At 38.4% G+C, this 22,500-nt stretch overlaps 2 protein-coding genes and 1 non-coding gene across 3 annotated transcripts in view; 1 reads left to right on the plus strand and 2 right to left on the minus strand.

The window, feature by feature from the left end:
* Positions 1 to 5,663: 5,663 nt before the first annotated feature.
* Positions 5,664 to 5,737, minus strand: Trnap-cgg (transfer RNA proline (anticodon CGG)). The gene has a single exon. It is a non-coding gene; the product is annotated as a tRNA-Pro (tRNA).
* A 624-nt stretch (positions 5,738 to 6,361) lies between these two features.
* Positions 6,362 to 11,912, minus strand: LOC138019170 (ubiquitin-conjugating enzyme E2 T-like). The gene is made up of 6 exons (XM_068865867.1): positions 11,742 to 11,912; positions 11,582 to 11,651; positions 11,386 to 11,491; positions 9,952 to 10,050; positions 7,911 to 8,012; positions 6,362 to 6,601 (listed from the first exon to the last, which is right to left on the minus strand). Exons 1-6 carry the CDS (start codon positions 11,848 to 11,850, stop codon positions 6,434 to 6,436), a joined length of 654 nt encoding a protein of 217 aa, XP_068721968.1. The 5' UTR covers positions 11,851 to 11,912; the 3' UTR covers positions 6,362 to 6,433.
* A 74-nt stretch (positions 11,913 to 11,986) lies between these two features.
* LOC138019169 (uncharacterized) overlaps positions 11,987 to 22,500 on the plus strand; it is an 18,984-nt gene continuing 8,470 nt past the window's right edge. The window contains exons 1-7 of the mRNA XM_068865866.1: positions 11,987 to 12,503; positions 15,524 to 15,632; positions 16,242 to 16,391; positions 17,202 to 17,307; positions 18,300 to 18,355; positions 19,386 to 19,471; positions 22,074 to 22,194. Of these exons, the coding sequence (XP_068721967.1) occupies positions 12,130 to 12,503; positions 15,524 to 15,632; positions 16,242 to 16,391; positions 17,202 to 17,307; positions 18,300 to 18,355; positions 19,386 to 19,471; positions 22,074 to 22,194 (1,002 nt within the window). The 5' untranslated portion in view covers positions 11,987 to 12,129. The remainder of the gene's footprint in view (positions 12,504 to 15,523; positions 15,633 to 16,241; positions 16,392 to 17,201; positions 17,308 to 18,299; positions 18,356 to 19,385; positions 19,472 to 22,073; positions 22,195 to 22,500) is intronic.

Raw genomic sequence — 22,500 nt, forward strand, 5'->3', positions numbered from 1 at the left:
CCATTACTTAATTCCCCATTTAGTGGACTTGTCCTTTATGTATTGCTGAAAGCCCGACTTGTGGCGTGACTTGACCATTCGCTCATTGATAGCGACAAGCTAGTTTCCGTAACCTGCGATCAGGCTGTATTTTAGTTTCGCGTGGTACGTAATGTCGAGTTGGCGAAACGAACAATTTTAGCGAGCGGCGACATAAGAGAACATATGGGCGAAGCTAAAAATGGGCCTGATCGCAGGTTATAGTTTCCGTGGTTGATGTGACAAAACACACCTTGACTTAAAATAATTGAAAAATCCCTCTACTTTACGCAACTTGTTAGCAGCAGCCTCATTGATGGGGTCCACCACATGCAATAATGCTATGAGGGCCTGGAATCGTACCCTGCTGGCCCAGAGTCCGTGGTAAAGAGTAGATGTACTCCAACATTTGTCTACCTATGGCTATCGATTTCCGGTTCCTTTGTTATAGTTACCTATTTCCTATTTGTTTCGTTTGTATCACGTGAATCCCCTTAGGGAATTTCACGCGTCTTCTTAATTTCAGAAAATCGTCCAACAGTTTTTTCAATGTACACGTTTTTCGTACGTACACGTTTAGTGCAAGTTTTCGTTCACTTTGGATGTAATTTGGAAGTGAATTTTCTAGTGAATTTTAGTATAGGATTGCTAAGTTCATTGTGGAACTAACACTACCTCACCCGTTACGTTGACTAAACCAAAATAAATTAACGCGGCAATAAGCCGGTAGGTAAATCTCATCTGATGTCGTCTCCCTCCAGCTTCCATCAAGATTAGTGCACTTCTGGCTGGTATCGTGGGTAATGTGAATGTAGGCACAAGTGTTGGTATGCAAAACAATCTTATTTACAATTTCTTGGGCCGGGTAAAAAACAAATAGAAAAATTCAATAGGTTTTACCATTGTGTTTCTGGGATGAGGACCCTCAAAGTGCGTACCAACTGGCCTAGCCGGAGCGAAGTCAGGGGCAGAAAAAGTAGGGAGGGGATTGCCAGGATCTGGATCTTCATAAATAAGGAACAGTGCATCAGCTGCTGCTGAAGCACCTCTTCCACTATCTTGAGCATCTTCCTTTGCAGCTTGAGAGCTACGTTTCTCTTTTCCCTTACCGGTTGCCGGGGGGGGGGGGGGGGGGGGGGGGAGGCTGGAGCCCTGGGCTGAGGGGGTGGGACACGAATTGATGCACATGTTGCTGGGCGGGTCGAATAAAATGTCCCGGCGGAAAAAGAAGGTCCAGAAAGAGGCTGTGATGACAATGGCGATGGCAAAGACAGGGTAGCAGTGGTCACGACTGGCACAGAAGTGCGTACACTTTTTCAGACCAAAAATTCAAGGACATTCAAGGGTCGAATTTTGAACTTTTAAGGACCTCTTTTTCATTTACGTCGAAGAATTCACCCATGGAAATAGTCTGACAGTATAATTCTTGCTCTTGTTCATTTTCCATAACGTACGTGCATGACAATAATGCAAAGGCACTGGTAACCATTGTCGACCCCACAGCTCATTGTGTTTGTACAACATGACTTGAGTGACTGATCACTTTTACTGAAGTTTTCAAACATTAAAAATGCGGGTCAGAAAAAATTCATGGACTTTCAAGGACCAGAAATGAAGAGGAGAGATTTTCAAGGACTTTCAAGGCCTTGAAAATGTACTCTCAAAATTCAAGGGTTTTCAAGACGCGTACGAACCCTGTGAGCCAAATTCGTCACATTTTCCGCGCACGGTCTGGAAATGAGTTTTAATTAAGTAACGACGAAGCAAAGACGACGGTAGAAGAACTTCAAGTAGGAGAAGGCCCTCAAGTAGACATGGCTATGAGTTATAGAGAGATACCATACATGGAATATATATAGGGAGACTATATTGAAAGTTAACATGGATTATATGCCGTGACGGCAACGGGAACGTCATCTCATGAGGCTACGTTCACACGGTACCGGACGAATTTTCTACCGGTTGAAAATTCGTTCATTTAGGGGTTCCGTTCACACGGAACTACGCTAAACGTGCGAAAATTTAGCCAGTGCGGTCGAAAATTTGACCGGCGCGCTCTGAACACGTCTGAACACCATAAACGTCCATTTTTTTCCACGGTAAAGGCTTGGTTACGTGAATGCGAGGCTGCTCAGCTGGAAGAAGAAAACACTGAGGCTGCCATCTTAATCGCTCTTCTCGGAAACATCACGGCGTTGATGGAAAATATCATCATTCAAATGGCCTTTTTGGAAGAAGACACTGTGTTAGTGCCCTTTTACAAGCAGAACGCCGTATCCAAAAACGTCGTTTAGCTATCCATAATCCAAAACGAAAAAGAGAAAATATTGGGTGAGACCGGAAAGAACATCTCTCTGGTGGGAGAATTTTGTAAATAACATTGTCCTTGCAGAAGAGTGGCGTGAAAACTTTCGAATGTTTAAAGAAAATTTCATGAAATTATGTGATCAGGTCAGACCTTTTCTACTAAAGCAGTCTACAAATATGAGATCACCCATTGGTGTTGAAAAACAAGTAGTTGTAACATTGTACTATCTATCGGACCTTGTTTTCACTGACTCCCAACCTTTTCCCTCGGTCGTTTTCTCTGTTTTGTACGATATCGCAACTTTCAGTAATAAAGCCGTTTCTTCATCTGTCCATGTAAAATATTTATCTCTTTCAGTGCTTTCAGGTGTCGTATCTTTGGCCTCATTGCCGCTATCTTCAACCTTTCTCTTTTTTGGCGCCATTTTGGATCTTGGAAATAGCCCTCTGCGCATGAGCAGCTTGTAAGTCCACTGACAAACGTTAAAATTTCATCCAGTTCGTCAATTTCGTGTGAACAGAGCAAAAATATTGCACAGTTCCGTGCGAACAGAGTAAACGGTCAATTTTTCAACCGGTCGAAAATTCGTCCGGTACCGTGTGAATGTAGCCTCAAAATTCTCGTTATGGCAATCACTTCATGACTATTTCAACCTTTTTAATAACCTTTTTAATATGACAAGGGTGTGGTAGTTCCTCAAAATGACACTGGTCAAATTTGAAAAACTTGGCTATTTAACGTTTTGTTTTGCAGACGACGGCAAAGAAATGGACAAAATGAAAAACGCACGTGCAAAGCTAATTGTTTTTCACCATTAAATATCCAAATTTGTGACTTCGTTGGCGTCTCCGTTACACGTTTATTCACCGTTTGCAAAGTCATATTTTTAAATGAAGGGGGTAGTTTGTAAAGAAACTGTGGTGATGCGTCGGCGGGGAAGTAGTATACAAAAATATGGTTTTATCAACGGAGTTGATAATGTAAATTGGCCACCGTACAGAGATTCTAAAAGCTGACATTTCGAGCGTTAGCCCTTCGTTAGAGCGAATCGAGGAATTATGGGTTACGTGTAGTTTTTATAGTAGAGTAGGAGCTATGCTATTGGTGGTAACATGGCAACGTGAAAAATAGGAATATATTAGTTACATGTAAATGAAAAGCGTTCGTTAATACCGTGAGGATTAAGGGTGCCGATTTGGAAGATGAATTTTGTTCCAGATTCTTGTGGCTTTACTAGGAGTAACTTTACAGAGTGACGGGAAATTTAATGAGCATGTTAGAACTAAGCTTGTTAAAGCAAATAAGTGTTTACATGTCCTACGAACATTAAGAAAGGAACACTACTCTCAGGCAGAGATAGATCACCTTTTTATTTCCATTGTTTTACCGAATTTTAATTATGCTCTTGCAGTCTATGGGGCATCGGAGTCCGACCTTACAGTTGTACAAAATTTTTTAGACCGATGCCATAAACGCCGTTTCATTTCATTTCCAGTTTCTATCAAGAACCTATTAATTAAACAAGATCGAAACATTTTAAAGAAATTAAGATCAACGGATTGCCACCCACTGAAACACATCACTCCTGTCCAGAAGACTTATGTACATAATCTTAGGAAAAAAGGCTGCGCACGCCCGAAAATTAATACAGAGCGTTTTATGAACACGTTTGTTAATAGGTTGATTTTTAAGCTGCATTTACTGTAATGATATAATATTTTTAAACAATTTTATATAATTATTGTGACATAAGATATGTAGTTTTATCTTGTGATGAAATAAAGACTCTTATTATTTCCGTCGTACCTAGATGTAGGGAAAGGCCGCTGATCGCCATGTGTTTTTAAGTGTTTTTGGAGTGGTTAGGGAGATTAAAATGACGAGCGACTGGCTTAGATGCATCTTTGTGACTCTTCTCAACATCGCGAAGGTGTTCGCGGAATCGGTCACCTAGTCGTCTACCTGTCTCGCCAATGTATAATTTATTGCATAACGTACAGGTTATGCAATAAATGACATTTGCGGAGGTACATGTGAAACGATCGGTGATCTTAACAGATCGCTTAGGTCCCGATATATTGCTAGTGTTAACAATGAAAAGACAAGTTTTGCAACGTGAGCGCGCGCATTTGAAAGTGCCGGGTTGCTCGTTAGTTTTGAGCGCGCTTCTAACTAAAAAGTTGCCCACGTTTTTGTCGCGTTTGAATGAAATAAGTGGAGGTTGCGAAAAGATTCTACCAGTCTCGGGATCATTTTGGAGTAATTTAAAATTATTAAGAATGATGCTTTTGACTGCGTGATTATGAGGATGGAAAGTGAGGGTGAATGGAATTCTGTCATTCTTATCTTTTTGTGACGTTTGTAGTGATGACTGTCGATCAAATTGTTGGGCGCGATGGTGGCCGGCTATGCCATGTTACCACCAATAGCGTAGCTCCTACTCTACTATAAAAACTACACGTAACTCATAATTCCTCGATTCGCTCTGACGAAGGGCTAACGCTCGAAACGTCAGCTTTTAGAATCTCTGTACGGTGGCCAATTTACATTATCAACTCCGTTGATAAAACCAAATTCATGCTTTGAAATGACGTTCTCGTCAACGTTACCGTCGTAGATCTTCCTTAAAAAGACCCTATAATATCTACGACGCGACCTCACAGAAAACGTCATTTTAAACACTTTTTTGTCAATCGAGAAATTTTGCATCGCGTTTACGAGTCAAAACCATTGTTATTCCTCTAAGGCCTTGCTAATTAGGTATTGTTAAGCTTATGTTCGCTTTGTTCTTTTGTTTTATGGACATTAATTATTTTGGATCCGGTATACGAAAGACCAGCCCGTTTGCGGTAAACGTGAGGCTGAGGTTTGCGTTTTGCAATACAATAACACGAAGAAAAGGTCGTTGATTTTTTGGCTTATTTTTTGCATGTTGCATTCAGATATCGAGCACTTTGTGAAGAGAGGCAGAAAAGTTAAAATGACCGAAGTTTCTTGCTTTCTTGACAAGCAGCAACCTGCTTTCTCGTTCCCTGTGAACACGATGCTTGATCTCACCATTTTTGAGTTTTGTGAAACAGCAAAAGGTAGACTGTTGTGTTTTTAATAAAACAATCCAAGTTCTCTTATTTTTGTCTCTTTTTTGGGAGGTAGGTTGATACGTTTAGACAACAATAAAAAACAAGCAGAAATCGAAGTGAAACAGATGGTTTGCAACAAAGATAACAATCAACGATGAAATGATATATGAACTGCGGATATGAAATCAAGTGAAGCTACGATCCTCGCAGTTATGAACGCAATTTTTGAAATTGCGTAAAGAAGCCTGAAAATTTCAGGACTTCAACGGGGTTTGAACCCGTGACCTCGCGATACCGGGTGCGACGCTCTAACCAACTGAGCTATGAAGCCACTGACGTTGGGAGCTGGTCATTTGTGGGTTCCAATGTTCCCGTGAGGAATGAATCAATGATGAAATGATATATGAAATGAATCACATATTTACTGCGGATATGAAATCAAGTGAAGCCATGACGTAAATGTACACTTGTTAGTGGACGAACGAAAGGAGCTAATGTGAGACTATCAACTTGGAGGCGATGACGAAACGTGAAGGCCACCTATTGGGGCAAAACGAAAATTTCCGTCTGCTGTTCGCCGGAAACGATGCGCAAAATCTCTCTATTATTTCAGTTTTCTTTCAACGTCTTCAAACTAAGCTATAACAGAACTTTACCGTTTACATGAACTAAATGTTTAAGCTAATCAAAAATGCTTCATTTGCCGTTGTGTGGTAACATTTTAAGTAAAACTTGAGATGTGGTCGTGTTAAGTTACAGACAACGGGGGGGAGAAACGTAATACATTTCAAAAAGCATAGGGGACATTTCACCCCTCGGAGTCAATGGGTAAATGATTTTGTGATTTGTCCATGTGCCTTCTCAATGAGGTTGCCACCTCTTGGAACTTTCGATGGCCGCAGCACCTGTCACCAATTCTTGCTATCTCAAGACCAGAAAACACGAAACAAAGAAAACCAATACACACTCTTGCTTTAATCCCTTCAGCTGTGAGGAGATGACATTCAGCATTGACAATTTGCGCAGTCTATGTATTGATCTGTTTGAGTACTTTGCACTCCCTTGGGGGAGGGGGTGGTGAGGTGGACACCCTCTTGACACCACGAGGGGGATGCGCTTCATTTTCTTCATCACTACTGTCATCAGCTGAGTCACTGCTTTCAACAATTTCTTCATGTGACCCAAATGAAGATTCCTGTTTAGTGAGGAAAATAGTGAGTTGGTTAGATGACAAAAAGGTAACGAACCTTTACAAGTTACACTATAGTTAGTAGTAATTATGGTTACTAAGACTATACACATTGTATTGCAAACTTCTGTAAGGCCTGATTTTCACTAGCGACGCAGGCATAAGCACAAGCAACACATGCAGGTGCATTTACTTGTTGAAATTTTACCTGTGTTTGCACAATTTCTCTGAACTTTGAAATTTCAGTTTCTTTCTTGTTCCCATGGAAGATTGTTTTCAGTGTTATTTCAGGCAGTTATTTATATCTTTAGATTTAAGAAAATGTAAAAAGGACTGTAAAATACTTAAAATTATTGTGGTCCCAGATTTTTGTCCACTTAAAACTGAAATTGCTAGATTTTCTATTGTATTTTGTCTTAATGTAATCACAGTGGAAGTCAAGTCATCAGGTTCAGCCATTTCAGTGCCTCTTGAGACTAGTTCAGCAAACAACCCTAGCAACCCCACCAACTAACTACTGCAAACAGAACCCTGCAGTACCCAAACTCTTAATATGCAAAACCACAATCATCCATGAATGAACAGAATATTTGGAGAGAGAGTTATGATTTCTCGTCAAATATGCTCTAAAATATTCTTGACATTGACTCCCAGGGGTTCCCTAGTAACGAGTTAAATCATCTGGCATTTGATAGAGTAAAATACTTAAGTCTGGCTGCTTCAGGCCGGTTTGGGAGTCAAAGGGTTAAACCCCTGGGGTCGGTTGTTCAAAGCATAGTTGCATAGCGCTAACCGGCGTTAAATACCATGGAAACATATAGGTTCTGATACCTCTTAACCAACAGTTAGTGCTAACCAGGCTTCGAGCTACCGGCCCCTGATTTTTGTTTTTTGTCCAACATTGCTTAAGCAGGGGACAGGAGGAATGTGACCTCACTTAAGGTGGAGTGTGGAAAGCCACTATTTCAGCTGATTTAACCTTTCTCTTGTCACAGGTGTTCTTGGGCCTGACTATACCGCCACTGTTTAAACTCCCTAATACCCAAACAGAACAAAGGGGAGACACAATCTGCAAACCAGCGAGGCATGTTGACTTGCATTTAAGTCTAAGCACCCATTTCAAATAGCAATGACAAACAGCACCTACTTTAAAACGGTTAGCTTTCAATAACTGCGTGGCTCCCATGTTTTTGTTCATGCCTCGCTGGCTCGCTAGCTCGCATATTTGTAACACTCCAGAATGAATTACATACATTAATTTTATCACATGAAATTATATTGACGGTTCATGAACGCTATTTGACATGTTAGGTACCTTTCCAGAGGCAGCTGTTATTTTGTGGCCTATTGCATATTGCTGAGTCCATTCTTTTGCTTTTTGAACAAACTGTGGTCTATTGTATTTGAATTCTTCAGACTAGAAATGCAAAAAGAACATGAAAAGTCTTTGGATGAGGTTGAGTATGATAGCGATAATATCAAGACCAAAGTTTGTGTTGTTGGCTGAGGTGGATAACACAAACTGGGGTCTTCATATTAAACTATCGCTATCATGTGAAAACCAAGTCCAATAATTATTATTGTTTTATTATGCATATTCCTGAGCTGCACTTGTAAAGACTAGAGGACTGACTCATCAATTTCTTTGGATGAGCAGCAAATCAAAGAATGTTTCTGCGGTTGGCAGAGTCTTCTTTCCTCTTTTCTGCTGGTTAGTGTGTTAGGTGATGTCACTTCTGCATGCATAAACTATTGTCTGTAGGTATGACGTCAATTCTACGTATATAAAATTTGTTGTCTGTAGGTATGACGTAAGAGCAACATAGCAAGCGAGAATTAGCTGCATGCATAAAGCCAATCTGAAGATAAAGTGACTTTTCAGGTCCACTACCACTGAGCCTTTAACAGCATATTTTAGGTAAATGAACTAACTGTGAGGCCTTGGTCCGCTTTAGAAAACTCTAATCCAAGCGTTTGCCAATCTGCAGCATTGTAAGATGACGATGGCGTAGATCAGTGAAAGCTAGTTGGATTAAAGTTTTTAAAAGCAGCTCCAGGCCTCACAGATTATACAATCATAGACTTTGGAGAGCAAGGTTCTTAACCTAGTTTAAGTGACAACTGTCCTGATATAATTCAAGGACAGAAAACTGTCCAATGTAGTGAATGATAAATTGTAAATGTTAATCCTGGTACGTGCATGGATAGATGTACTTTTTATGGTGACTCAGGGATATTTGGAAAAAATCAGAGTGCTCCAGTAACAGGAGCCACTTACTGGTTCCAATAACCTACCAAATAATGAGTCTCTTCATTTCATTGCTCTGATCTAGGATGTACAGGGTGAGATTATTTGCCCCATAACTTGAGTTGAGTGATCAGAGCATTTAATTTGTTGGGAAGAATGCTTGGAACATCGGTGAGGACACTGGCCTCCAGTGTGCCTAGGATGTTTACGTAATTCCTGGACTTGGAGTCATATGTGGGTTGAGTTTGCTGGTTCTCTGCTGTACATGTACAAGATTGTAGGTTCTCTGGTTTTGCTCTCTCCTCAAAAACCAACACTCAATATGGTCTGGTTTACTTGACTTGATTTACTTGTTATATAATTATAATCATCATCATTGTTATTACTAGCACGCAGAGCACCATTGGTAAGAAAAGATGGTAACCCATCTGTGCAAGAAAACTTGGTTTTGGGACCATACAACCGTGCATACAGTGTACGTCCACCCCTCCATGTATACCACTGTGAAAATCTGTGGTATGGCTGCATTTTTTGATGGAAACATCTTTGATATTGGACATCCATATTATGGCTAATTGACACCTGTCAAAACAAGGTATCTGCTGACCAGTATCATGCGACCATATCATGGGCTCAAGTTTAAAGCTCACCAAGGCCAGCTGCTTTTTTAAGTTGACCACTGTCCAGGCACTGGTTTTCGATTAGATTGCAGGCTCAAGCCAAGTTAACTTATTGTAAGGATAAATAACACAAGAGGCTCTGCTTTTAAACTTGGCTAAATCTATAAATTACTATTAGAGCAGTTTTCAAATGACTATTGAAAGTAATTACACAACTGCAAAAATAAATTATTGCTATGCTTGGTGATTGGTTTAAAAATCCCCTGCCAGTTTATCAACCAATGAGAAGGAAAATCAAAAGCAATGCCAACTTGCACAGTCACGCAATTTTTCCCGCGCATTGAGCAAGTTGCATGAGATTGCTACAAAATTTGGATTGGTTCATTGCCTTGTTTGCACCTTCTCTGATTGGTTTAGGTCATTACTTTTGTATTTGTTTTACGACACTCAATTGTAAACCATTCTATCATTAACAAAACAAACATTACAATTTCCGGCACAAGAGGATCATCGGGGTTGGGTTCTGCCATCAGAAGCTGTATCGAAGTAAGCACTGTTGAAATATTTAATGCTGGCTTCCATGCTCCCTGTTGATAGAGAAATATAAATTTTTAACTTGGTACATGAGTTTCCATTAATTGGTGTAACACCTCACTTAACAGGCAGAATAATAGTTGACATGCCCATTAATAGCTACAATGATTGCTTGGTAAATATAAATTTAACCTTTTATTATTATTATTATTATTATATTATTATTATTATTAGTGTTGTTATTATTATTAAAGACACACAAACCAACTTTTTAAAGACATGTTTTGGCATTACTCATGCCCATCATCATTTTAATTTAAATCTACAAACCTCTCTCTCTTATCTATGTTAAAATAATTGGAGGATGTTAAAATTTAAATTTGGTTACGATGACGCTTACATTTTGAAAAGATGATACAAAGTTGTATAACATAACATATGTGCATGCACAAGTGTTAAACAGGTTGCTTACAAAAAACAAAAATTATTATTATGCAGAAACTGCAAGTTTAGCTCTGGCTTTAAATGCGAAATATAGATGGCTTCTTTCAGTTTAAGACTATAAGCATCTCTATGATCTCTATGATTGTAAAACAACTAGGAGTGCACTTTTGTTTGCATCCAGGTGAGGTAATAAGGTGTTTTTGTACATGAGAATTCTTGACAGTCAACAGATGTTCCTTGACCCTAGTTGAAAAATGGTGTGATGTCTCACCAATAGTTGTTTGCTCAGCGACCTAGCCTATGAATGGCTGCGAGGCTGTTGGTGACCTTGTATTGATTCATTCCTCACTGCTATTATGATGTAAATTGTGTTGTTGTAATTCTAACTAGTCCGTATTATTAAACACTACAAAAGCATGGAGGTTTGTATCAAAACAAGGTCACCGGCAGCCTCGCTTCCATTCGTAGGCCAGGTAACTTAGCTACAACTGTCCCTCAATTCTCGGGTGTCTATACGAGACAATAGACCATTTTACAGTTGTGTGCTTAGTTACCTGGCCTTTAAATGAAAGTGAGGCTGGAGTTGACCTTGTTTTGAGAGGAACCTCACTGCTTTTTTTACGTACATACTTACTTATTCGCATGACAACAACATCATTAACATAAGAAAAGGAGGGAGGTCTGTATCATAACAAGGTCAACACCTGCCTCACTTTCATTTAAAGGCCAGGTAACTAAGCACACAGGAACACTTCTCGATCTCTTTTGTTTTAAGTGTTTTTGTCACATCAAATTATGTTATAAATGGTTTTAGCAAAGGAATATCAGGAATTGAAAATGTGTATGTCTTCGCAAGAATGGGAGAGGCACATGCAAGGCATAAAAACACAGCTTTTGGCCCATGCTGTGGCCGAGCGAATTTGAACGATTCATATTTCTCTTACCTTTGGAGGCATTTGAAGGGTATCAAGGCAAATCCGTCCATTTCCATCAATGTTGGGATGATAGATTTTCGTCACAAAGCGCACTTTAGGAGGATAGAATGGATATCTGCAGAAAACGTACAATAATTGTCTCCTAATATAAAAATAAAACTTGTCACTGATCATGATCTAAAACGAGAAGTGTTGATTCACATACCTCTCAGGAACATTAATTTCAAGCCTAAACGAGCCACCATTGTAAGGTGTTCCGTCAGAACCTTGAATTTCTATTAATAGCAGCGAAATGGCGAAATGAATGGTCATTTATAGCTCAAGAAAACTCTATTCACTCTTGGAGGAAGCAAATTTCAACAAACCTGCTTCAAGTTTGTCAATTTGATCATTAATCATCCAACACGAAATCCCAGGCGGAGGTTCCTTGGTAAGAATGTTAAGTTCCCGCTCCATACGAGTAGATCTTTGCATCTCGTCTATGCTTTTACGCAAAATGTAGTTACAAACTATCCGCCATATTTAAAAAACGAGCGGGAAAGAAACTTGTCATGCAATCACAATAGTATCCAATCATGAGCCTGTGTGTCAGTCACATGACTAGATCTAGCCTCGGTAGCCTCGGTACCCACCTCGGGCGAACTTCGGGCTCCCTGAAAGTTTCTCTTGTGAATAAACACTATTTTATCCTCGGAAAAAGAAAGGACTGAGCTATGTGAGAAAGTAACTGCTGCACTGGTTTTGAAAATCGGCATGACCAAAGGCTCAACTCTTCGACAGCTCGAGAAAAGGAGAAATGCTTCGAATACGTCACGCTATCAGAACAACAAGGAAGTCACTCCGTCAAGTGCGAAGGCAATCAAAGAGGAGAACTTCAGGACTCATCACCTTTTGAAATATACTGCGTGTTCAATTTTACTTGTACTAAGTGGTGGATTAGTGTTTTCGTTGAAACAAAACCTAAGCTCTTTTTTACGTGTACTGAAGTTTGACGGATATTTCAGTTTACAACATCCTGATATTCTTGAAAATGTGAGTTTTCCATGCAATTTCGGAGACGAATTCTCCATCGATCGCCGTTCAAATTTAAGCCTTGAAGAGTTCATCCATTGCTTTGACGCCAAAAGGTACGTGTAATGTTTTTTCTGGTTTTGATTGTTGTCCCAGCTGTGATTTGGAGGCGAGGTGGAAGATGCTGTTTTTTCAGGTGTGACACTTTGGAGGAGGAGGAAAAGTGGCGCATCTGGGGGCTGGGGTGGGGAGGGGGTTGTGGAGGGTGTTGTGTAAAGTTTCTTTCCTACGTGTGAGTTGCCTGACGTTTGGTGAAAGAACTAAGTGGAAATGTCACCAAAATAGTTTGGAGGTGAAATTATGCAGTATTTGAGAATTGAACATTTTAAGCTTGAATGTTATGCAAAGATTTAGTAGATCAGAAACCATAGTCGAATATTAAAAATTAACAACCTCTACATCCACTCAAAAACTGTGTCCCCCTCTCCCCTCTAAGCCAATGACTATGAGTGAGACTTAATTACTGGTTTTACTCCAATGTACCCCATTTATCCATGTAGTATTTCTGATTGCTCTGTTTGAAGCTTAAGGAAGTCCTGGAAACGATTATTTAAAAAAAGATTGAAGAATTAAGCCTGTCATCAAATAGAGCATGCATCTAAACATTGTATGTGACTGTATATTAATTAAGTAAGTGAGTAAGTAAGTAAGTACACTGTATAACTTTATTTAAGAACAATGAGATTTAAAGCTACAATCTTGTAGGGTCGTGCAAAACTACCTTTAAAAATTAAGCATATATCAAGTAAAACTATTAATACCAATATGCTATTTTCACCAGTTCTCTGTACTGGGCAGTAGGATGTACAACTGTACTGTTAAAAAGAAAAAGTAACAAAACCCTCCTTGCTGATGAGCCCTTTTTTTAATTTCCTTAAAATTTAGATTCATAACATTATTGTATTATAATATAGTATGATGTTAATGAGGACTATTATTGCTTTAAACATTAAGCTGCATTATTGTAGAGGATACTGCTATAGATCTCTTTCACTCACGTGACCAGCAGCCATATTTGGTATACAATTATTAAACAAAAAGGAAATATTTCTATGAAAGTGGAATTCAATTCCTTGAGGACTGATTAGGTACTCCAACTTGACCAATTTTTCATTATTAAGGTACACCGGCAATGGCCACCGTGACATTATGTGTGGTTTCTGACAGTTGAGTAGGACGGCATGATACAGAGGCCCATAGGAGTTACGGGATAGAGTAGGACTATGTCATGGCTTGGCAGGAGATTCTCGTCATTCTTATACCTGCCAAGTGTCACACCTAATGTGTGATTGTCACACCTGTGGATCAAAAACTTCGATGTCACGCCTGCTCACACCTGTGTTCCAATTTTTCATGCCTGGTAGAAACGTGGGAGCCATTACAGCATTGACTGACACATTTTGAATGTGTGAATGTGTGAATGATCGATTTTCTCCCAATTCTCTTATGCAGAAAAGATTGTAGACCTAGCTGGAAAACATGATTGTTTCAAAACCTCCTGGTGGAAATAATAATATTGACTAATAAAGGGCTTACCCAAATAAAAGGTAGCAGACTGCAATACCATCTTATGAACCTCCTGTAACCAGAGCAGCTGGGGCTTTATTTGGCATCTGAACACTTGTTGTCGATGAGTTATTTTTAAACAATCGTGAACTCCACTCGTATAAGAAAGATATCGCTGTTTTTGCTGGTAATTTTAGAAATAATGTAATACAACGTACATTGATATGATTCTTACTAAATAACTACCTCAACATTTATTCCTAAATTGCTCTGGTTTTAAAATGGCCAGTTTGAATATTACCAGTCTTTAGACGAGCTATGTATTATCTTATAAATATTCAAAGCATTGATCAATGTACTGGCTAGAAGTCTTCGGAAGTCTTCGCAACATCTTTGGAAGTCTTCAGACATCTTCGGATAATTATCATTGGAGCCCCACGAAAAATCCTGGCACTCTCAGGGAAAAAATGTCACGCCAATAAATTGAAAAAATTTGGCAGGTATACATTCTGTCTGTCAGTTTCGGTGGTACATGCAACTGTCTTTTGCTTATTACAAGTTAAGTTTACTTTATAATATAATTATATCTGGAATTTGTATTTGTTACCATATTTTTTTCCTATTGTTAAGTAAGAGTACCCATTCCCTGAGGGCTGGTGCTGCTGCATGAGATGTGGAATAGTACACATTTCCATAATTACAGTGTATGTTTTTGGGTACTTCAAAAGGGTGGTTTTAGTGGTTATTTGTATCTTGCACAGCATGACGGCACAGATTCAATTGCTACACGTATTTGTAAGGTTTTGTAATATCTGGTTTGTTAAGGAGTCAGTTTCTGTTAAAGCAGACCGACTGAAGTTTCACAAATAAACTACATTATCACGTTGAAGTGTTGTGTGGATGGAGTCAGAATATGTGAAAAAGCTGGGTGGCTCCGTCAGTGATGGGTTTGTTTCCCTTTTAGATTATTACAACCCAAATTAATTTTCATTCATCAAATTTTATCAACTCAAAGTCATGCTCCTCAAGAATATGGTTGACTCTTACCCAGAAATTGTTTCCCTATTTTCTACTTGCTCCCTGTTTGTTTTCGGAGACAGATATGAGGAAAGGGTCATCTGCTTTCTCGTAACTCTGACCATTTTATCATTAAAGGGGCAGTGTCACGCTATTTTATTCAAAGTTCAAAGCACTAAAAGTCGTCTTTGCATCAATGAAGACCAAAAAATAATGCTGTAGTTTGTTGCCAATGGCTACTGAAGTGCACTTAAGCTAATTCTTTGTTGTTTTCAGCCAAGGACGGAGGGGATCGAAATGGATTGAAACAATTGGCCATTTATTTCAAGTGTGGAGATGTTTTCCTCTGAAAGTTGCCAAAAGTTAAATACGAATAGCTCTTTCTGCCATATTATATTTCATATCATCTTTAGTTAGTGACTTGTCAGGAATGTTGTACACTGTACATATGAGCTAGTGTAAGAGTAAATTTAGATTTTTACCCAGTTTTGACCTAAAACATTAAATTTAGCATGACAGTGCCCCTTTAACCTTTCAGTTTTGTCTCTTTCAGACCAGTCCTTATAACAGATGAGGTGATAAAGTGGAAAGCAATGAAATGGACAAAATCCTTCCTTGTGAAAAATTATGGAGATAAGCGAGTGTCAATGAAAGCCACTGAGGTAAATTAAAAACAACTTACAGTTTGTAGTTACTACAAAATTTAAGACTCTGTTTGATCTTGAAATTGCAACAAAGGGGCAATGTTTAACAGTCATGCTGATGAGCAGTGATATACAAGTAACTTAAAATACAACATCAAAATGATTTACAAGGCCAGACTGAGAGGGTTCTTTAAGGGCCGAGCACATGCCAAGTTGACCAGCTGCGCACACTTTTTTACCGTGACTTTGCCTGCTTCTTATCATCGTTTTTGCTTACTTTATTATACATGTATCACTACATGTATGCTGATGACCTGGTGAGCAAAGTCGTATTGAAACCCTTGCACTAGGCAATGATACATATAGTCACCGAATAACTAAAGTTAAGTTGAGAAGAACATGACTCAAATCACGATGGATCATTATTGTGCTGCACACTGCTATCCTTGAGCTATCCTGCCAGTTGATTTTTGGAAGGGAGAGTGTATTCTAAGTGATGTTAATGATAGGAGTGGTATTGTTGTGTCACATTTGCAAACTCTTAGACTAGATAAAGGTGAGAGTTTGTAGAGTGAACAATGTTTCAGATACGGTACATGTACCATTCCTTTTAATCTATTTTTTTAGGGCCTGTTGCAGGAAGCCAAGGGGTTTGCAGTTCCTCTGAAGATGTTTGCACAACATGTACACGAAGGCCAACCTCAGCTTTGGTCGTACTTAGAAGATGAGTTGTTCATTGAAACGAATCCAGAACTGAGACAACATTTGGGACAGCCTGTAAGTAACGATTAAGACTGGGGATAATGTTATACATAATTTGCGGAGCACATTTGATTTCCAGATTTTTGAAGACCTTTGCAAAGACTCTTGAAGCTGAAGATCATTAGTTTACATGTGTATTTTTTCAAGGGTACCTTGCTTTGGTCAACAGTATGACTGTATTTTACACTAGGTCACACTGTAAAAAATGATTGCCCCTGGAGGTGTTTGAAAGTTCCTAAATAGCAAGTGTAAATCTGGTGGAAAATGAATGTGGATTTAATGTACAGTCCACAAACTTTTCTTGACCCTTCACAGACACAAGTGTCCTCATTGGGTTTTCACGTGCTGAATGGTTCAATTTTAAAACGAACAATTTGTTTAACTTCTAGGGAAAGGCTTGTCACACTGCATGAATCAGAGAGTTGCAAAGATTGTTTACAGTGTGTGACAAAATTGTAAAATACTTTTAATAAACCTGAGAAATAAAGTTGAAGATCTTTGCAAGAATTTTTTGGAATCCTTTTTGATCCTTATTTTCAGGATTTTTGAAGATTGTCACAAACATGTTTCAAGATTTAAGGATTTGTCATATTAATATTATTATTTTGCCACTGTATCATCCCTGTAACATTCTATAATTATTTGCAGTTGTACTGATAAAAATTAAAAACAAAGACTGCAAAAAAATGTTTCAATATTGAAAAAAATCCTCAAAATATTTTAAACACTCAGGGATCATTATGTCAACTGCACTTTGCACTCCTTTTGTGGCCCAGTTCAAGGGAATTACTACATGTAAATTGGTTTTCATTCTAAATTCATTAGGTTCACCTAAAGGAGGATTTTTTCCAGTTGTTACCAAAGGAAATCCGTCCTTGGAATGCTATGCTACTCTGGGGCACTGCTCATTCCCGCTCAACACTACATATAGGTACTAACAATGACGACAATGATGATGATTATTAATATCATTAATATAATTTCCGGAACTTAATTACAAAGACCTATCAGCATGTATAAGATGATAATATAATTTTATTACAAAAATGTGCCATAAAAGCTTTGGTATCCTGTCAGTCAGTCATGGATGCATTATAACAGCGCACAGTGAAAATTTGTGCAATAAAAATAACACTCAAGGGCAGTTGTTTGTAATGTTTGAAAGGTGCTGTTTGCCCTTTGTTTATTATGGTCTTAAATCACTTTTATAACCAGAAAAAATATTTGAAGAGTTCTGATTGACTGACAGTTGTTAATCATGTGAGATTATCAGTCAAAAGTGCAGAGCTCGACAGCAACACTTTGCATACTAAGTGGATCTTCATTTTTTACTTCACTGAATTTTATGATTTTCTGTTGACAGACATATCATTGTGATATCATTACAATAGTCACAATAGATTGTAGATTGTTGAGCCTTCATAGCCACTCCTTGACAATCAACTATCCAGGAAGAACAACAGATACTTCTATTTTGAACACAGATTAGGTCAAAGAAACCAGTTTTACTTGTTTTAATGGTAAGGAATCTAATCCAAAAAAGTAAAAAGGTTGTGTAGATAATACTCTGGTAATTATGATCACCTATCATGCTACTGACACATTACCAATGCATGATATGAATGTCAAAGATTATTAATGGACCTTTGTCACCCGGTGGCCATGCTGGTCAAAGACAATAGAGTTTGTACTCCAAGCGTCTTGTTGATGTGTTTGGAAGGAAGTTCAAGGGGTGCAAAACAAAAGTTTTTAGTACCTCTGGACTCAAAATGCCCTTGAAGGACATATTGCATTGGCTGACAGTTAACATGCGACTTGGTGTTCTCTTCTTTCAAAGGAAAAGAATGCCCGATTGCGGGTTAGCCAACGGTTGACCAGCAGTTGGTCTGAAAATAAATTATTTATTATTTTTTTATGTTTTAGATCCCTATAACTGGACTGGAACAAATGCTGTTTTGTCAGGGAAGAAAATGTGGAAGGTAAGAGCTGTAATAGATACAACAGGTTCTTTATAGAGCTGTTCTCAGGTAAGTATTAAATGAAGTAATATTACATTTCATTTTATTTCAGTTATTTTTATTTCATTTCATTTCATTTATATAATTATTTAGGTACTCCACCTTAGCTACTTAAGTAATAGTTGCAATGTTCAAGCAACAAGGAAGAGTGGAGAAGGCCATGATATAGTAAGACTAATTGTATACCCTAATAAAATTAAACATATTACAGTTGTACATGTGTGTGAATAACTTGCCAAATTATGGCTCATTGTCAAGATTTATATTTCTATTTTTTCACACTAATTGCATACATTTGTGACAATAAAACCAAAAATACACAAACATACTAGTGTCTTGTATTTTTTTACTTGAAAATGACCTCTGAGAGGTTGAGATGTCAATTGACTTCTCATCGCTTTAAATACTTTTATCACCAATTCTCCCTAAGAAACAACTCATTAAGGTTTATACTTGGGAGTGTTATGTTTAAGCCTTGTGGTTGTCTGTTAGATCCCTTTCCACTTTCTTTCTTTTTTGTTACTTTGTATCTTAGTTGTTTTTTTTTTCTGTGTTGAATGAAGTTCAAACTTAGTTTGGCCTCTGACAGGATAAAAATTAGGCATGAGATTGTTCAGCTATTCACTATACAATATATTAAGCAGTGCCAAACAAAAAGCAGTCTTCAAAGATCCTCGCATGGGACTCAAATCCGTTTCACACCTTCCCCTTTTGGATCTATTGGCACTAATGTTGTAATCAATTTTATCTTGTCTGTTTCCTAACGAAGCTGTTATTTTATTGCGTACTAAAAAAATATTTTTCATAAATATAGTCAGTACAGATTTGTGAGCACCTCCAAGCTGCAAAGACCCTTAAAAGCAAATTCCCCATGAGTCACATGGAAGTTGACAGAACTTTCTCATGAACCGTTAGTAAACAGGTCATTGTATGTTAGTACTAGTATTTGTTTAGTCGTATTATGACATTGTTGTCTTTTATGTCCTCACAGCTTTATCCTCCAGGACAAGACCATTTGTTGTACGTCAAGAGTACTCAGAGATGTGGTTTCCCCCTGGATTGCTTGAAGTACAACAGGTATGCATGTTTGGAGCCTTAATGCTACCAATAATTTTATTGTTTAGTGGTTGACTTTATAAAATAAAGAAAAAAAAGTTAAAACATGTATTGCTAAAAGTGTGTGTTCCTTCATTTCATTCGTTTTCCAAAATTAATCGTTTTCATCTCAGCACAAATGAAAAGCGAATGTGGGAACTTGTAAGTGAGAACTTTCTCCCCCAGCACTGTCCAATATTTCATTGTGTTCATGCTGTACAAATTGATTGGTACGAATGGGTGTATTTAAAGTAAAAATAGTAAATGAATGGTTCATTGTTGTAAGGTCATGTTGTCGTCAAAACATAAAATTTGGTGGTTTCACATTCTTTTGTGTTTTGTAGTGGCTCAAACCGGTTTCAACAATTTAGAGGGAAATGTGTTATTGGAAAGATTTAACTCTACAACACTGTTTCACTTAATGGCAATGTTATGGTACCATATGAAACAAAAATAATTGGTTAACAAGATTTACATATTAATGTGATGTAATAAATTACCATGGCAACAAAAGAACCATCTGGAAACACCCTATATGTTATGGTTAAGCGCTTAAATCAAAAGTGAACTCGGTGACCTCCCCTTTTTATCGCTGAAAAGTGATAAGCAGGCTAAGGCAAAATTCTCTCCAAAGTTTAAAAAATTCTCTGGAGCGTAGTCAGAGCCACCTCAAAATTTTTCAATTGCGATTTTTTAAACTTTGCAGAAAGTTTTATCCTGGCCTACTAATCACTCTCCAGCAATAAAAAATGGGGATCACTGTGTTCGTTTTTGAGATATATGCGTTTAAAGACAAAATATACATGGGTTATTGACCAAGCTTGTTCGGTCAAGATGGCTGGATATTGGCCAAGTTCTTTTTTTTCGTGTTTATGGACTGAGGCGAAGTCGAGGTCCATAAACACGCCAAAAAAAAGAACGGGGCCAATATCCAGCCATCTTGACCGAACAAGCTTGGTCAATAAAGGATTTATCATATGGGATAAAGCACCAAAAAATGACCCTTTGATCTTGCGGGACCAAGCGAGAAGTCTCGAGCGGGCAGTATAGCTCCATCTTGCCTTGTCGGGTAGCCAATCACAGCGCGGGATTTGGTTCATCTTGTTCACTCACGGAGCTAGTCATATAATAAAGGCTGTTTTAAGATGGCTCTTTTGTTGCCATGGTAACCCGTTACGTCAAATTAATGAGTGCAACTTGTTAAGCATCTACTGGTGTTTGATATGGCATCATTAACATTACCATTAAGTAAAAAAAAAATTGGTAGTTTCGTTCCTTCCAAATAGTACAATTTGTTGAAAGTGTTCAAACTGTTTTGAGCCTCCGTAACTCTTTGTGGCGTTGTCGTTGCCGTAGCCGTCCTCTTTGCTTAAACTCCGTGTTGTTTTGCACGGTACGGTGAAGGAAATGTACTAAAATGCGTGCCGCACGTGCTGCACGACTCTTGTTCTTTTAACCAATAATATTACTGCTTTTTGGCGTTGTCGTTTCTTAAACCCCCTAATATGGAGCTTAAGCAAGACGACGACGACGACGATGGCTACGAAAACACCACAAAACAAACGGTTTAATTAGCAAAAAACAATAGTTCTGCACGCCCTGCACGTGCGTTTTACATTTTGATACATTTCTCTGCCGTTCTCGTCTTGACAACGACGTGAGAAATGATCAAATTTGAGGTTGTGTGGACTGGACGCACCTGACGATGACTTCAATTTTCTCTCTAAATATCCACACCATTCTCACCAATTTTATTCTTGGAATGTGGAATCAAATTTTCCACGCGGAGCAACTTGGAGTAATCGCAAAATTATTACAGTGACGGGAAATATTGTTTTCAAAAAACATTTTCGTAGCCGTAGGAGTCGTCGTCTTCCTTGGTTAAGGTCCCTAATCTCGTTTCCCGACGTTGCCGTAGTATTTTCGTCCATGCCATTGGCAGTTTCGTCTCGTTTTAACCTATCCACACTTAAAAGGTTAGAAACAATGGAAAGTGTGACCATGAAGCTCTTTCACGCCTTTTACGGCGTCATTTTCGAAGTGTATGGGCCAGTTATTTAAACAAAGTCTAACTTAGGCCGCGGTTTAAGACAATCAGTGGACCTTGTTTATGAGCGGTATATTTTAAGTAAATAAATTGCTCTCTAGCCTGGAATGCAAACCTTCTTGTTACCATTAGCAGCACACAATACTTCGATATGATTGTTGGCAATATTGAAAATGGCTTAGAACACGGTTTTGTTAAACATTGTCTAAAATATGTTTTAATAATCGACCTTATATCTTCAACCACTCACCACCCACCACAGTGATTCGTTTTCAAAACATTTCCACGCGGGGGCGTCATCGTTTTTAAAGTCTCCAGTTTTGAAACCAGTTTCGAAAGTCATCATTTTCGTTTGCGTTTTTGGGCGTTTTTTCCCCGATAATAAGCGAAAGCGCCAAGGAAAGTAGATGTATACGTTTTCAAACTAGAAGGTATTAGTGTGGATCGGACCCGACAAAGTTTGACTTCCTAAATATAATGGAAATGTATTAGTAACAAAAGAAGACTTAACAGAGGACTTTTATTTTTTTCTTTTAGTCCCATGGATGCATTTAATCCTGACTACAAACGGTTTCCAGAGTTCAGAAAAGCGCGAGCCATTTCTTTCACTCAAGAAGCTGGGGAAATCTTGATCATTCCGACTGGCTGGTTTCACCAGGTAGAAAGACTGTTCTGATTTTGAACCTAATTTGCCGAGAATTTTTGGTGTGGTACAACGTTTTCTCACTCAAAAACAATGGTCTCTTTATGTAAGCAATTCAAGGCAATTTAGTCATATTTAATTTGTAAGTGGCAACTTTGAAGGGTCAAATTTGTTCTTGACCAATTTTAAGTTTAAAGAACAGTCCTAAAGATTGTGAGATTTCGTGAAAACGTCCTTTTATAGTTGGAGTCTGGTTTTCCGAAAGCATTCCCCTGACCAATCGGAAGAGGCGCTGACCAATGAGAATTCAAAGCAATAATG

Source organism: Montipora capricornis, chromosome 10, assembly GCF_036669925.1.
Source record: "Montipora capricornis isolate CH-2021 chromosome 10, ASM3666992v2, whole genome shotgun sequence".
Lineage (NCBI taxonomy): Eukaryota > Metazoa > Cnidaria > Anthozoa > Scleractinia > Acroporidae > Montipora > Montipora capricornis.

Bases quoted from the DNA above. Each gene is read 5' to 3' on its own strand.
- LOC138019170 (XM_068865867.1), bottom strand. From the start codon at position 11,850: ATGCAAAGATCTACTCGTATGGAGCGGGAACTTAACATTCTTACCAAG. The intron at 11,492-11,581 runs GTATGTGAATCA...CGTTTTCTGCAG, and splicing joins GAAATTAATGTTCCTGAGAG to ATATCCATTCTATCCTCCTA. The intron at 10,051-11,385 runs GTAAGAGAAATA...CTCTATCAACAG, and splicing joins CCCTTCAAATGCCTCCAAAG to GGAGCATGGAAGCCAGCATT.